The sequence below is a fragment of the Bombina bombina genome, chromosome 3 (genome assembly GCF_027579735.1).
Source record: "Bombina bombina isolate aBomBom1 chromosome 3, aBomBom1.pri, whole genome shotgun sequence".
Taxonomy (NCBI): domain Eukaryota; kingdom Metazoa; phylum Chordata; class Amphibia; order Anura; family Bombinatoridae; genus Bombina; species Bombina bombina.
The window spans coordinates 692,266,664-692,284,126 of record NC_069501.1 but is presented as its reverse complement, the minus strand read 5'-3'; the positions used below and the strand labels follow the sequence as shown (position 1 = coordinate 692,284,126).

The 17,463-nt window shown below is 33.5% G+C and overlaps 1 protein-coding gene across 1 annotated transcript in view; it reads left to right on the top strand.

The window, feature by feature from the left end:
- Positions 1-533: 533 nt before the first annotated feature.
- Positions 534-17,463, top strand: part of LOC128652485 (autism susceptibility gene 2 protein-like) — a 598,332-nt gene continuing 581,402 nt past the window's right edge. The window contains exon 1 of the mRNA XM_053705421.1: positions 534-1,056. Within this exon, the coding sequence (XP_053561396.1) occupies positions 784-1,056 (273 nt within the window). The 5' untranslated portion in view covers positions 534-783. The remainder of the gene's footprint in view (positions 1,057-17,463) is intronic.

Genomic DNA, 17,463 nt, shown 5'->3' with positions numbered 1-17,463 from the left:
ATACACACACCCACTGCTGTCACTTTCAACCCCTTTGCAGTGTGTGCTGTGCTGCTGCTGCTGCTGATCTCTCTTATCCCTGCACTTCTCTCCCACCCAGTCTCTTGCCCATATCCCTCCTCTGTCTGCTTAGTCTGGATGCATCTGTCATAGAGGAGGGGAGAGGAGGAAAACCGTGTATGAGCAAGAGGAAAAGAAGCAGAAGAAGAAGAAGAAAGAGGAGAAGGGGGGTGATTTAGGTTGGGAAGTTCATCACTGAAGAGGAGGAGGAGGGAATGATGAAGTGGGAATGGGATAGAGGTGAAAAGAAGAAACATCAACAATAACAAAGAGTTAAATATTTGCTGTGAATATATCTATTGGAAGTACCCAGGTTTTTCTTTTTTTCCTATCTAACCTCCAATTTTTATAAAAGCTTTCTGTTATTTAGATTTATTGCCTGCTTGGTGAGTTTAACATTTTTAATTTTTTTTTTTTTTTTACAAAGGCGACCTGTGATCAGCCATTACTTGGCAGCCTTATTGGAGTCTTGCATTATTATTGTTTTTTTAATTTATTTATTATTTTGCCTGTGGTGGAATCACACTCAGCAGAATCTACATTTTTGGTGTGTGCATTTATCCATTTCTTCATAATTATTATCTGCAGACAGTGGTTGGTGTGTTTTATTATTTATCTGGAGGGGAGGAGGTGGGGAAGGGGAGAGGGATAGAGGGGTGGTAGCTGGTGCCTTTGGTGGTGGTTCATCTGCTGCCTTGCCTTGTGCTTCTGGTTCTGGGTGCAATGGATGGCCCAAGGTGCAATAGGTTTCGCAAGAAGAGGAGATCTAAATCCCAAAGGGATAGGGAAATAAGATCCAAAAGCGGATTATGTGTTACCAGAACTGTTTTTTTGCTTTCCTCCTCTGGATCTGAAAAAGAAGACAATGGCAACCCAGTACCCACCTTGCCCAGACCAAAACCCCCCAGGAGAAAAAGAAAGGAGTCCTCATCGGCTGAAGAAGACATCATTGATGGATTTGCAGTGACCAGCTTTGTGACTTTTGAAGCTCTAGAGGTAAGGTGAATGCAGTTGTGGTAGTGTGAGTGTATGCAACGATGTGTGGGGGTTCATTTAAGGTACCAGTGTTTCCAAGAGAGGTGGTGAAAAGCAGTGAAGAAGGGGAGGGGGAGAGGTTGGTCCTATGTCACTGCATGATTGCATTTTAGTTCTCCTCAGTGCAAGCTTTGGAATAGTGATGGACAGATATCCAGGTTACACTGAAATCTTTCCAGCACTAATAGAGGGTTTTTTTTCTACAGTGTAGCTTGGAATATGGAGATTAGCTGTCTGTGTCATTAAAAGGGATTGGGGTGGGTTGATACATTTATGCTAATAATGGGTTAAGTGTCGTCTCATGGCTTTGGCTGCATTTTAGATCCATTTCCCTATTTCTATGTGCATTTTTGACTGTGATGATCAATATACGTCTGGGAGTGGTGGAATTGCCAGTGTAATGCTGGGACGAGAGAATGCACTTGACACTGATGTTTTGTTTTACTCCTTTGCTGGTATTTTTATGTGTAAGGTGGAAAATAATAAAACAATAAATGTCTCGCTTTTTTAAGTTAATGTTTAAATCATTTGCTAAGCCAATGTACTTTATTAAATGCTCTGTCAGCTATTGTCCTTTCAAAAGCAATTTTATTCTGTTGTGCTTGCAGAAAGCTTTGTTTTATGCATATGACAGAACACCTGCATCTGTTTAACAAAATAAAGACATGTGTTACATATATATGGGCTTCTTATTTTCTGATGGGATCTAATGAAATTAGGGTTGTGGTTTGTTTATATGCAGAAGCACTGTTTTCGATAAAACTATCCCTTTGTTTGGTTTAGAATATCTTCTGTCTTTTTTTTTTTTCTTTTTCTTTTTTTTAAATGATTGCTGCAGCCCCTGCAGTATTCTGTCTGAAAATAGCTTGGATGTGAAATTAAACTTTTGAGGTTTTTGTGTTTGGTGTCTGTTTGTAGACTTTGGCTGTAGTGTTGCTTATGAGCTGACATTCAAATCTAGTTTGATAGTCTTTCCAAGCATTTTTTAAATGTTCTATTGCATAAAAGATTTTATTTGCATAAAAATTACATTCATTTTTGAGGAACTGAGTTTTAACCTCTCTGAACTCATTCTAAGTCAAAGTGAAAAATGATCCTATTGTGCTGATTTTTATGCAAAAGTGACATTCTGATTATAAAATGTATTATCTTCCATTTTATATCTCTAAGAGCATGTGATGAAACTCACTTGCCTAGGTTCAGAATTGCTGTTGTGGGTATAAATTAAACTTACTGTGCATGGTGCCTTGGGATATGTTCAGGGCAGGTACAAATCTGTACACTTGTGGCCATATTCCTTTGACACTGCATTTATTTTACATCCTTCTGCCTTTGACCGATTCATAACTTCTCTGGCTGTCAGCTATTATTTGTTGTAAGCAGGATAGATATAAGTGGTTATTGTGCATGACAACTTGTTACTTCCCAGCTTTAAGACCCAAAATATAAAAGAAAAAAAAAATATTAGTTTGGTTTACATGTCTCTAAAGTGGCTGGATTCTCCACATTGTAACTGTTAGATACCAAAGATCTTCTTTGTTACAGACAATTATATTTCACCTTTATTTGTTATTTGTAACATAATATAGTCTTCATTCCATTTTGTAATTAGTTTATTTATCTTTTCATTGGACCCTTTTCATTATGCAAATAAATGCAGCTAATATGTAATTGGAAGATGCATTCTGCCATGGTATTTGTTCTATTTTGTTTGAAGAATTTCACATTGACCATTGCAAGAAACTTACACTTGAAGAAACACTACACTAAGTGCTCTGCTGTCATTTTTTTAAAATATTTTGTCTGTCTAAACTAAGCTGTATGTGTGAGCCATTAACTGTAAAATAAGCTAATTAATTAGCTGGTATTTTAGAAATAATACCCTGTATATTAATGACGCTCAATTTTTGAATTATGACATAACTCTAAATTGGTTTTAAAGTGAGGTCAAAAAGTTTGTTTGCGCTAGGAAGGAGTGTGGATACCAAGACGTTATATTTCCATCCTCTATAAGCCACTTCTGTGTCAATGATGATTGTGCTAATTGCACTATATGTAACAGAATATGAAAAAGAAAGAAAATGTCAATTTTGTTTAGATTTATAAGAAGTACAATTTTTATGTTCATTCAAAATCAATCCACAGATCCATACGAAGGTATTGAAGGATAATGAAATGTAATTTCATTCTGCAAGTGACAAAATTAGTGATTTTTAAGTGAGAGTTTTTCATATTTTCTGTAATAATGTGCCATTGTTTAACTGACGTAAAGCAATATTAGATTTCAAGTTATAGAGTTATTAACTTCATGGATTTTTTTCCACTGGAATAACACAAGTCAAAATGAATATATATATATATTAAGAATTACATATGGGCATATCAAACTTGATTCATGATCCAGATAGAGTTTTGCAATTAAAAAAAAAACAACTTTCTAAATTACTTTATTATTAAATATACTTATTTTCTGAGGTGTACTTTACTGTGTCATAAGCACACAATGGTAGCAACATGTGTAATTATGTTTGAATTTTTTGACATGGTGCTAAGTTTCAACAGATATTTTTACACTAAAATAAAATATTTTTAGTTATAAAAGTTTTTTTGTGTTTATTTTCTAATTGCACACTCTTTCAGAATCATGAAACTTTATTTTTGACTTCTTTGTCCTTTTTTAAGTATGAAAAGTAATACTAATAAACATACATTTATAACTCATTATTTTTCTTTTATGCTCACTTATGTTATTTATTTTTGTTTTTTTCATACATTGTATCAGTGTCCGTGTGCTATGCATTGGATTAAGATATCATATCCAAGACATTTTTGATGCTTTATATGCTTAGCTGAATGCGTGAATATATTTTTTTTAATGCAAGCAGTTGACTTTATACAATTCACTTTTGAACTCAAGCTCTGCAGAAATTGGAAGAGTATAATAGTTTTCTTCTAGGGAATGCACACATAGTTGCATTATAATTCTGTTGCAAAATGGAAGGCCTAGAAAGCATAGTATATGTTAAAAACACAGATAGTGGGGTGACGGTTCTATTATAGTGGTGAAAGTGTGCACTTAATATAAAGCAAACACAGATAAAATAGCTGACTTGAAGAAAATACATTTATGAAATTGCTGTCTGTAAATCCAAGTCAGTTGTAAAATCACTCTTTACTACTGACTTACATATAAAAAAACTGGCAGAAGTCTACGTTATATACTTCTATTTGAAGTATAGCCAACTAGCCATAAGTCAGTGATCTCAGGTCATGTACTTGTCAAATGTCAACTTAAGTCCTTATATACCTGATTATAAAAATTCTCAGGAGTAAACTGTTTACACACATATGTCTGTCTGTATCCATTTTATACCTGAAACTTGATATAAATGTTTTAAATTCTTAACTATAAAACTAAAAAAACTGACTAGTACATGACTGGAGTAGATGGCAGTCTAAATATAGCATGTGATATGTTTATCTGTTCCTGTACTCAGGTGTAAGGGTGAGCATTCACATGTGCACGAGTATTTAGATATTTACTTACTGTACAGTCTTTTCATGGACCACAATGACACCAATGTTTGTGATAATGTCCATAGACCGCTAAAAGAATGGCCTTTTTACTATATACATAGTACATTCAGTTCAGCAATTTCTTTATTCTGCTTTTGCAGTGTTTAAAAGTTTTCAAATTTGTCACCTAAACGACGTATATAACACAGTGGCTTTGTAATTGTACAGTTATTTCTTGTGAGGTGTACAGCAGAGTTATGTTTAAAGTTTCTTGCCTTACTAAATACATTTAGTAATAGGCAGAGAGATAGATAGATAGATAGATAGATAGATAGATAGATAGACAATATAAATTTACAATTATTTACTTAATTTTCTTTAGATATTCAAATTAAAGAGACAAAGAAACATAACACTGCAATAATGAAATGTTCTAATGTGTTACATCATTTTATTATTACAGTACTCCACAATGAAAACCCTGAACTGAGCATGACTGGTGATTGGCAGTTATATATGTATATATATTTATATATATATATATATATATATATATATACCTCCACTGTTTGGCCAAGAGCTGATAGTAACTATGTTTTTAACCCCTTGTGGGGTAAACACATTGTTAGAGGCAAGCAATACTACAATAAACAAATTTCTGTTTGCGTTTGAGCAATTTCCTACTCAAGCTTCATTTCCCTTTAAATTATATTGAGTCATTATTAAAGACTCTAAAGAACTGCTATTAGAAAACTACAGCTGTCTATATGTCTCCACATATATAAATATGCATGTTAAAGACTGAAAGTAATTGAAAGAGCTCCACAAACAGGTAATTTATTTTGTAATACAAACATTGCTCATAGAGGTTATCATCAGTAGTGCAGCAGTTTGTATTAACATAATGGGAGACCAAAATCAAAGGCAGCATCTGACAAAAGAGGAATTCAATGCACACAAAGAATTATCATTTGTTAAAAATTAAAAACATGGGAAATGCACTGTTGGCTGTGATTATCATGTGCAATATTCATGATTCAGGAAATGTATTCTACTCCGAGGCCTTGCTAAAATATTGCAGGCAGGTAAAAAACAACAGATTCATTCCCAGTGGGTATTGTTAGAATTGTTTGATGACTGTAAGATTTATTGTTGCCAAAGTCTCCTGACAAAAGTAGTGTAGCCATATATAATGCATTTCATTACATTTTAGTTATGTGAGTTATATCGTTGATATATCTTAATCAAACCATATGTACAATTTCTGTATACAACTGTGGAATTATTCTGAAATAATGTTATCTACACTTTTCATAGGTAAAATGGAAGTATTGTAAATATTTCTGGAAATGTTGATTTTGCAATTTATATACCTTTTAAATGCATGTAGTTTACATGAATAGTACCATAGGGTTTGTTTTAACTGGATAACTGAAATTAGCCATAAAGCAATATATACATTCAGTGTTGTGTTTTATTAACTCATTGGAAATAATACACCATTTTGTCATCTAAGATAACATTGAAGTTGCCTCAGTTTTCTGGAGGTCACAGCCTATGATTCAGCTTTTTGATCTGTGTCAAACTCCATGTCCCAGATTGCCTGGGTACATTTAGCTCTTGAAAATTTTTGATTGTCTCCTTACTGAACGTAGACATGTAACTTTACACAATCCCATTGCTTTAATATTTTAAAAAGTTTCTTCCTATCATACAAACATACTTTGCTTTTGTTTTCTCCATAGTAATGTGTTTGTTGAGAATTAGAGATGTTGACTGCTAGTTTGTGAACAACAAATCAAACTATTTAATATTCTTCTATGATCAGACATGGATGAAAGGGATATTTAAGTAATTTTTTTTATAAATGCATATATTAGTAATTAAGCATTGCAATAGAAATGATCTGTGTAAAAAAATGTTTAAAGCTGTCACTGCGTTAGCAATTTCTGTGCACCGCTGGTAAACATCACTTGAAAAAAACACTTTAGTTAGTTAATCTATTTGCCTCTGCTTTGTTACTTAGAACGAAATGTTAAAGTAATCCGGCATTGATCTATCTATTTGTTTGGCATGTAGTATGATCAAATACACGGCACTATACATGTTCTGTATCTAGTCTAGTCACTCTTCTTGCATCTTGTTTTTGTACTGTGAGGTTTAGCCTGTTTATGGGCTCTAGAAAGGAGTATATGGACAGATACAGACCAGAGGCGGACATATAACTAGATAGACAGATAGATGATAGATGATAGATAGAATATAGAGATATATATATAGATAGATATAGATAGATAGATAGATAGATAGATAGATAGATAGATAGATAGATAGATAGATAGAAAGAGAACAGTGTTTTATGAATAGCTGTGTAGTATTATTTTGTAGCTTGTAAACAATAGCTGTGATAGTTACACATTTGTTATGATGCTACACTGGCTTTACCCATAAACTATGGTTGACCACAGTAAAAGAACATTGCTTAAAGAAACATTAAGCTCAACACGTAGTTCCCCATAAATGGTTTAATTATGAGTGATTAAAAAAAACAAAAAAACTTGGTAATGTACTTTTTTTTTGCCCGCTTTTCCTAGAATTGAAAATTGTGTTGTTTTTTTCTCCAGCATGACTGTAATGCATCACACAGAAATCTCGCCCTGCATCATTCTACACAATGATTGATTGATCAGTGCAATTACTTATTTATATATGTCTCTAGTTAGATACAGAGCAGATACGATAAACATATTCAAGATACATTTTAAGGCGTATGTTTTCCCCAGGGACCTCAACACATTGCATTTTGTGCTAACAAAATTACAGCTTTTTAACACATATTTTGTATGATGATCTTTTGCAATGCAAAAGTATATTAAAGTTATTTTATTTTCTTAGTTGCTTCTAAAAGAAGGAATTTATAAACATTCTTTCTGAAACAATCAACATTTCTGTACTAAAAATGTTTGTTTTTATGCTTATAGAAATTGTAACTGTCCACCAATAGAGCTGTGGAAGTTTTCCTTATGTGAGTTTCTGTCTCACAGATGAGTTGTATACTTTCTATAAGTTTCAGACTCATAATAAACATGTTTTTAATATTTTGAAGAGTGCTGTTTTATATACATGGTACGAAATGTAGGATTCTAATTCCCCTTTAAGAGCTTGTATATACTTTGTCATTCTCTGAAATCCCTTTAAGATCCTGAGATCTTAAAGGGACAGTCAACTCCATTTTTTTTTAACTTAAAAAGATAGATAATAATTCCCTAGTTTTGCACAGCCAACATGGCTATATTAATATACTTTTAACCTCTGTGATTACCTTGTATCTGTTTTTTTCTGACATCCCCCTTATCACATGGCTATTTATTATCTATTGCCTTGCATTGTATCCAATTAGTGAAGTCATCCACAACTACACAGGTGAGAGCACAATATTATCTATATGGCCCACATGGATTAGCAGTCTCCTGTTGTAATAAGCTAATAAAAAATCATGTGATAATAGGCTGTATGTCATGGCTAAGAAACAGGCATAAATAAATAGGTTTAAATGTTCTAAAGTTATAAAGTATATTAATATAACAATGTTGGTTGTGCAAAACTAGGGACTCTGTAGTAAAGGAGTTATAACTTATCTATCTTTTTAAACTATAACAATTTTAGTGTTGACTGTCCCTTTAAGGACACAGACTGGCCATTATTGAAGCCACTGTGGAACAATGAAAATGCATAAAAGTTACACATACTATCAGATCTCATAATGTACAGCAGATTTGTTTCTTGAACAAATGCAGAATATGGCCGCTGGTAATGTCATTCAGCTCTTTTTGGTGCCTGATTTATTCATGTGAAAGTGCAAAACACAAAGCTTTATGCAAATCCAGATCGTTGTGTGTTGCACTTTAATATAAATAAAGATCTGAATGCCGCTTCCCATGTTGATATTTGGTATTCGTTTGAGAAATGAATCACCAAATACCCATGTCCAATGTGTAGATAATTGGTGGATGCTGGGATTTTGTATATGAGACTTTGTTAGTTTTATTAAAACTTTAAGAGCTAATGTGAGATTTGCCAACATAAATATTACAGTTTATCTATGATTCTATGGTTTAAATTCTGTTTTGCTTGACAACACCACATTTTAAATAAATCTGGAATGGCACAGATACTGTATGACTCAATAGAGAAACTGTTTGAACATTATTGCATAATAGCTAAACATTTTTGTGATTGAATGGCAATACTTTGCTCACCCATATGTTATAGGTAAGGTGATGGCCTATGACTTTATGACATAATTGAAAGAAAAACAAAACCAGTTAGAATAAATTCATACTTTCTGACCTTGTCCGCGGTGACATCATCCTACATTACTACACCTTTAATATTATTATGCTTATTTTAGTTTTATCATTTGTAAATTTTGCGGGACAGTAAAGTCAAAATGTATTTTCCTGATTCAGATAGAGTATGCAAATTTGAACAACTTTTCAATGTACTTCTATTATCTGATTTGCTTTGTTCTCTGTATCCTCTGTTGAAAGCATATCTCTGTAGTCTCAGGAGCAGCAGTGCACTGCTCATTGGTGGCTTTACATATATGCTACTTATCACTGGCTCACCCAGTGTGTTCAGCTAGCTCCCAGTAGTGCATTGCTGATTCTTCAACAAAGGACACCATGAGAATGAAGCAAACTTAATAATAAAAGTAATTTGGAAAGTTGTTTAAAATGGTATGCTTTACCTGTGCCAATGTTGGATTCCATGTCCCTTTAACAATATGCTTTTCATTTCATGGCCCTTACCTACATCACATGCAGGAATCTAATATATTTTGAAATAAAAGCATGCAATGCTGTCATGTACTGTAAATAACTTTGTCTAGGCCAAAATAACTGTTCTGTTTTGAATCAGATTTTAGGAAAATCACAAGTACTCTGTGGTTACTGAAACACATTACCGTATAGCATTGCAACAATTGAGAGAACACTTTGGAGCCTGGAAAATTTTCATTGTTGACATTTAGACTACTTTATGTTCCATGGGGATACAATGTTCGGACTGATGGGAAAAATTACTATAGCTTGATTTCTCGATTCAGCTCTAGTCTAGAGCCTGGCATTTGACATGGCTGACACCATAAATAAAAAGCTGTGTACAGCTCCCCCTTTTGTCAATTTGTTTGCTGTTTGACCTGTTTCAAAGCCAAAGAGGAGAAATTTGATTTAAAAAAAAAAAAAAATAGTTCTAAAACCCAGCACTTTAAAATGGATGAAACAAAAGGGATGCTGTCTATTTGATTTGTCAAATTAAGGTAAAGATTACTTATGCTATAGTAAAAGTTTCCTTAGCAATGTTTCTTGATATTTCAGTCAGTGTTTTATATGAGATGTCAGCAAAGATACATAGTCAATGTGTAGACTAGAGATCTAGATTTTCCTGTTTTTCACTAGTGTTTCATGTGAAAAATTAAAACAAACCCTTTCAGTGCCATTAGATCATGTATCAGATTCATAAAATGTATCCAAACAATTATTAGTTGTACAAGTTAATAAGCATAACAAAATGCAAAACAAAATGTACTGTCTGTTTTTATCTGTAATTTCCTTTTGTTAATGGTCTTGCTCACCAATGCTTATGTCACATTTTAAAGATATATTTTATGAAACACTGATGATTTTGACTGGCACACCTGCACATAGCAAAAATATCTCTAAGGTGATAATGAAACATGATTTGTGCTTCATTCTGAAACAAAGTGCATGGTCTAATGCTTCTGTTGCCTTTGGACACCTGTTTATTATTATTATTATTAATAATATTTGTATTATTATTAGCTATATATAAAGCGCCAGCAGATTATGTAGCGCTATACAAAGATTAAAACATTACAGGGATGCATTACATACACAAACAAGTACAGTAGGGGCACATTACACTTGTAGATGCAATAATTGAGTTATACAAAAGGAGAGGAATGCCCTTGAGCACATTCAATAGTAGTCACTTACATACAAAGCGGCCTACAGGTAAAGTGGCTCTCAAGCTTACAATCTAAAGGAGAGGGAATGGACACAGAATGTAAGGGAGAAGGGAAGGCAGGGTGAACTGAGAATGAGTGATGACATAGGTATCAATAAGAAAAGAAAGTCTGTGGTGACTGAGAAAATAAGGTTTGGAAAAGTGTAACAGAATGTGGTAGAGTGTCAGGCTGTGAACATGAAGTATTTTCTCTATTCTGGATCATTAGAGAGTGAGACAGCTACACCTAATTACTGGTAAGAGGTGTTATATATTAAGGTAAACACCTGGGTGGGTGGTTGGAAAGGATGGGGGGGTTAGTGCTTGCAAATCTGGGAGTCTGGTGTAAGTTTTGAGGCTGTGAAAAAGAGAAAGGCAAGGTGAACATTCCTGGTAATAAAGTATAGGGGAAGGAGCAGATTGAAACAGAGCAGAACGGGAGAGAAAGATTAGAATATTACAATGAGAGCAAGAAACAATTCCAGAATAGCCCAACAGATATAAGAAATAATTGCACCCATTATCTTGATTGGAGAGATCAGTCAGATAAATGACCTTGTAAGCTGGTTTGCAAATCTGGGCGTCTAATGTAAATTTTGAGGTTTGTAAGCTGGTTTACATATGCAGAATAGTCTTGTCTTGCCTACTACTACTTGTTTGCAAGAGTCTATTGACCAAAAGTAAAGTATTAATACAGGACACCTGATTTATGAGATTAAGACACACGTATGGTGCTGAATCTTCCTAGGTATTCTATAATGGAAATGAGCTTGGTTTTAACAAAGTATATCAAGAGCAGTCAGACTAATTTGTTTTTGTTTTTCAGATATCCCATTTAAAGCCTCTGTCTTTACCCAACCTCATTTGACTTTTTATCCAGCGTTGTTTAGACAGCATTTAGGAAGTTGAGAGGGTCCCAGGTACAAAGGCGACTTGGAAAATTGTCCACCTGGTTTGTGATAAATGGCCAGTGGATACAGTACATATACTGCCCGTATATGCTATTGCACAAGTATTTATTGCACAAGTATTTGCTTGAGCAGCACTGCTCCGCATGAGCAGGGCCTGTCAATCACCCTCAATAAATAAGTTTAACCACACTCTTCTCGTTGATCATCGTAAAATAACATATATACTGTATGTATACACTCTATCAGTTGTATAAATGCTTTATATTTTTCTCCTTTTCTTTGGTTCATACATTTGTATAGATGATCATTTTAACAGATCTTAGTGTGTTGCACTTTCACAAGAAGTAATCCTAATCTGAAAAAAGATGAATGCTGCAATCAGCCATCTTCTTCCGCATTCGGATAATTACAAATGATCTGACTGCACATGACTACCCGATTACCCAAATGATAAAGAGAGTGTAAAGTATTAATGCTAGAAATATCTCAGCTTAGGTTCTTTATAGAATGAAAGTATTGTAAGTATATATAGTAATATAGTAGTATGTAATATAATATCTAAACTACCAGAGGCCTGGTGTTATACCCACAAGGCCTGGATTATTGGATGATGCTCACAAGAATTATCAAAATAACATATTTGACATTAAATTAACTTGTTTGAGTTAATTTATTATTGTACATTTCGTTTCAACGTGGAATCAATAAAAGTACTGAAAATGCTAATAGGTAGTTGTTAAGCAATTAGTCCTGCCCTTTGCAGACTAGTCCACATTCAAAATCAACATCACAATTAGCCATTTCATTTAAAGAAAAAAAAAAACTTTGTAGTATTTTCAGGGATAATCTGTTTCAAGGAATATGCTCTAAATGTCTAATAATTCTTTATAAATGGCACAGTTGCCATTCTTCATATATTCATAGTTTAAAAATAAAAATTAATGACAACGTTGCAACAAGTTTTATATATCCTGGTGCAACAGTAGACCACAAACCAGAAATGTCTTGGGGAAATTGGAATGGTTGGGAAGTAGGATTTGTGTGTATGAAAAGGTATCTTTTCCTATAACTAACTAACTTGAAATTCTGTTGGTTTGAAACCATATGGCTTTCTCTTCATATAAAATATATAGCTAATGTCACTGTAGCATGTGAATAAATAATATGCAATCTCAATATTAATAGGAACTTGATTAAATTATACTTTATTGTGATGTTGAGATTTTTTTTTTATTAAAATTACTCAACAATTGTCTTTTGTTCTACAATTAGGGTTATTTACAATGCTTTATTTCCAAGAAATATTCTGAGCAAAACCAGAATATGTCTACAATGAGACCAAAAGCATTGTTTAAACTCTGCATCCTCCTGCAGCATATTTTGCCTGAAGGAATGCCATTTAAAGTGAATGTAAATTTTGATGCTAAAGTGCCCGGTTTTTAAAACTTTGATTAAAAACAGAGGCACTTTAATTCATCAATATTTTCATTTCACTCCTGTTGTGAAAATAAACTTACTTTTTAATCTTCACAGCAGCTCCAGCTTCCTCCACCTGTTTCAAAGCCTCTTCCTGGGTCTAAAATGAGGTATCTGGCTTCATCCAATCACAGCAGTGAATCAGACACTGAATCCCCCGGGGGGGAATCTGTGATTGGAGGATGACCTATCAATCATTTCTGACATCAGAAATGGCTTGTGAGACCGGAGGAAGCAGCAGCTGCTGTGAAGTTTAAAAGGTATGTTTTTTGTCACAACAGGAGTGAAATGTAAATTTTGATGAATTAAAGTGCCCCTGTTTTTAATCAAAGTTTTAAAAACAGGGCACTTAAACATCAAAATTTACATTCACTTTAAATGAACTCATGCTATTAAAATTTAAACCTCTCGATTTCATTAGAATTACTGTATAGACTAAATTACAAGCACTAGAAAACAGAACTGCCGTTGGAAACATTGACAAATATCCCTAAAATGTTATAATCAGGGATATTAAAAATAGTTCTGTTGGTGTTTGAAATATTCATTGTTCTGTATTTGTTTTGTATACCTGTCTTTAAAGGCATATTCTAATGAAAAATATGCTGGGGCATTTACATCCCTTGTATAATAATTCTATAAAGCCAGTATGTTTGTCTTTTCCGAGGTAGACATCCTTTCCTTAGTACCATACCTTTGATAGGTGCACCATTCTCCAATCAGAGACTTTATATTCCATACCTAGAACTCCCAAAATTAGCAAAATGCTTTCTGGGACTGGGAGGCTTATGCTTAAAGGACCACTCTTTGCAGTAGGATTAAATAATTAACAAGTGCAGAATAAATAGACAATGATTTAACACTACTCTGAATTTCAAATAAGCAATAGAATTTTTTTTGGACAAATTTATTTTCTCTCCCATTTTTCGGCTCCCTGTATCATATAACAGACATCAGCCAATCACAGACTAGTATACATATACCCTGTGAGCTTGTGCACATGCTCAGTAGGAGCGTGTTCCACAGAAAGTGTGTATATAAAAAGATTGTACAAACTTTGATAATGGAAGTAAACTGGAAAGTGTCTAAAACTGAATGCTCTATCTGAATCATAAAAGTTTATATTTTTTACTTGACTGTCCCTTTAATGAGGAAGAAATGAGAGAATACTCATGAGTGTTTTGTGGGACGTGCTAAAAATTGGTTTATAGTATTGGATATTATACTACTATAATACTAATTTGATACCGGCAAAAGGATATTCATTAGAGGTTTTGTTCACTGCCGAATGCAGAAGTAGGAGGCCGCTTTCTGGATACAGTTCTTTTCAGAGCTGAATATCCTCTTGTGCAAGTGAAACACACTAAGATCTGTGCAAATCCCATTCTTAGTGTGTTTTACTTGCAAATAGAGGATATTTGGCTCTGAAAAGAACCATATGTCAAAAGCAACCTCCTACTTCCACATTCGACAGTGAACAAAATGAATGCACATCTCTAATATTCATTCTGTTTCCATAAAATAACTATCTGAATGAATTCACCCAAACATTTAAAATGAATAAATACTGACACAATGTGTCAGTTTTTATTCATTTCCTTTAAATAGTTAAATACTTACCTTTAGTGTGCTGGAGAGCCGAAAGAAAAATGAATAAATACTGACTCAATTTGTCAGTATTTATTCATTTCCGTTACTTACCTTTAGTGCGCTGGAGAGCCGATCTTGCCAGCTTCTCTTCTTAACAGAGCCCTGGCCACACAGATATGAGGCTTATGAAAAGGTCCTTAGTGCAGGTCCTGGGACCCCCCACTAAGCCTCCTATTCTCCTAGTTCTAACATTATGCCAGCAATCGATTCTCTGATAAGTGTGTATTTATAAGTGAGGGTTCTCTGATGCCCCAATGCAGCTCTAGACCTTATTTAGCTTTTTTTGATTGGAGATTTCAATTAAATTAGCAAAGTTATCAGGGTTGCAAAATGGAGTTTGTGTTGCAAAACAAATTGTTATGTTTGCTTATCCTGGTGTTAATTTTTCATTTGGGAATATTTTCTATGTCAAACCCTCGTTTGTAATGAGATAGAAGCATATTTTAAAAGACTTATTATGCCCAAGCTTACAACCGAGACAGAGTTTGCAAGGAAATGCAAAACCAGGTACAAAAACCTTCATCTAGCTAAACTGCAGCTTTGAGAGCTCTGATGTAATGTTTGTACAGAATGAAGTTTAAAACAAAACAATTTATGCTGAATTCTTATGTCTATTACCCTAAGTCATATATGGCTTTAATGATTTTTGTATTTATGGTATATTTAAAATGTCTGCCTCATATAGTTATGACAAATTTCTACAGAAAAGTAGTAACACTGTAAATGGAATGAGTAGTTCATTTATGCAATAAACACATGTGCAAAACTGAGGCAGTACAACTGCTGTGCTCTCAAAATGGTTTTAGACACGTGAACAAATGGTTTATATGCTTGGCTCATTAAAGGGACACTGAACCCAAATTTTTTATTTTGTGATTCAGATAGAGCATGACATTTTAAGCATCTTTCTTATCATATTTTCTTCATTCTCTTGGTATCTTTATTTGAAATGCAAGAATGTAAGTTTAGATGCCGGCCCATTTCTAGTGAACAACCTGGGTTGTCCTTGCTGATTGGTGGATAAATTCATCCACCAATAAAAAAGTGCTGTCCAGAGTTCTGAACCTAAAAAAAACTTAGATGCCTTCTTTTTCGAATAAAGATAGCAAGAGAATGAAGAAAAAATGATAAAAGAAGAAAATTAGAAAGTTGCTTAAAATTGCATACTCTATCTGAATCACAAAAGAAAAATTTTGGGTTCAGTGTCCCTTTAACATGCACTTCCTCCCATAACACTTTGCAATTGTGCTGAGCATTGTGGGAATTTGTTCAAGGTAGTTTCTTCACTACTTCATACCTGGTTGTAGGGCAATAGAAAGGTTTATATTTGTTGATCTTACAACACCGTGAGGCATACACTGATCAATATGTGTATACTCCTGTAGCTACTTCAGAATTCTCTAAAGGAAAGTAACTAAGTGTTGTACCTACATATTTTAAGAGATGTGACTTTTATAGTAGATGACAATTGTTGTCTGTTTTTTTAACTGTACACTCTGTCTGAACCATTACATTTTAATTTTTTATTTCATGTCCACCTAAAGGGCAGTAAACATCTTTTAATTACAATACATGTCGGGTTCGGTGCAATAGAATAACATACAGCCAAGTTGAATTTTTTTTACAACAAACTAACATCTTGTTTTCTGCATTTGTTTTAATAACCAAATTGCAGCCACCACTTGCCTCACTTGACAAGGGTAGCCAGAGTGATATTGTTACTATAAAGTGCATTGCTTTGCAGCTCTTATCTGCTAAAATTAATTATGGAAATATATGTAGCAAGGTTAACCTTGAGAAGTCTGCAGTGTGCATTTCCAGCTCTGAAAATTAGAAAAGTCTCAATTACATAAATAGGGAGCAAAATATATAAGTATTTTGCAAAAGTTGTTTTACTGTGCATAACTATATACTTTTCCTTATATAAAGGAAAAACAGTCTAAACTTATGTCAGATGCAATTCTCAGATATTAATTAGGGCTATTTACACAGAGTGACAACTAAATCAAATGGTTACACACAACTTATATATATTTTTTTTAAACAAAGCTATTCACATTTAAATGCAATTATACTGACATAGTGAAACAAACATATTAAAGCAGAATTACTTCATTATTTTAATATGGATAGTTTCCAAATTGTTTGAAGTTATGTTTCATTTTTAAACCATCTGATGTTCTGAAAATAAGCTGATTTTACACTAGCTTGAAGTGGCCAAGTTTGACTGACTTTTTTCATCTGACTTCATTAAAAAGGTTGACTTGATAGTTGACTATTTCTTAACAAACCCATTTTTATACAGATAATATGAAAAATAAATATTATATAAATGGGGATACATATTCTCCCATCACTGATTCGCAAATTCTGCACCCAACTACTTGTTATAATTTTTTATTGCTGTTTTTCACTAGTAATAGCATTGGATGAACTAATTTTAAAAATAATTGTACAAACTTTATTAAATGCAACCCATCATTGACAATCATTTGTGCAGTGGTACTCAGATGAACACTAAGCATGGGGGTTTAAAAATGTTTCCTTTGGATGTGAGTTAAGAAACAATTTATCGTTAGTACCATAAATAATATAAATATATGTTTAAAGTATCTGGTGATATCACTCTGCAGGGTAAGTGCACTCTGGATTTTAAAATGTTGCAAGTATGAAAGCTACGGTAGTTGAATGTCTATTTTATTTTTCATACTGTGACTGGTTTTAGATAAAAACACACATACTTGTTGAGAGCAAGAATATGTTCTGCTTTTTTCTCTAAAATGGGAAC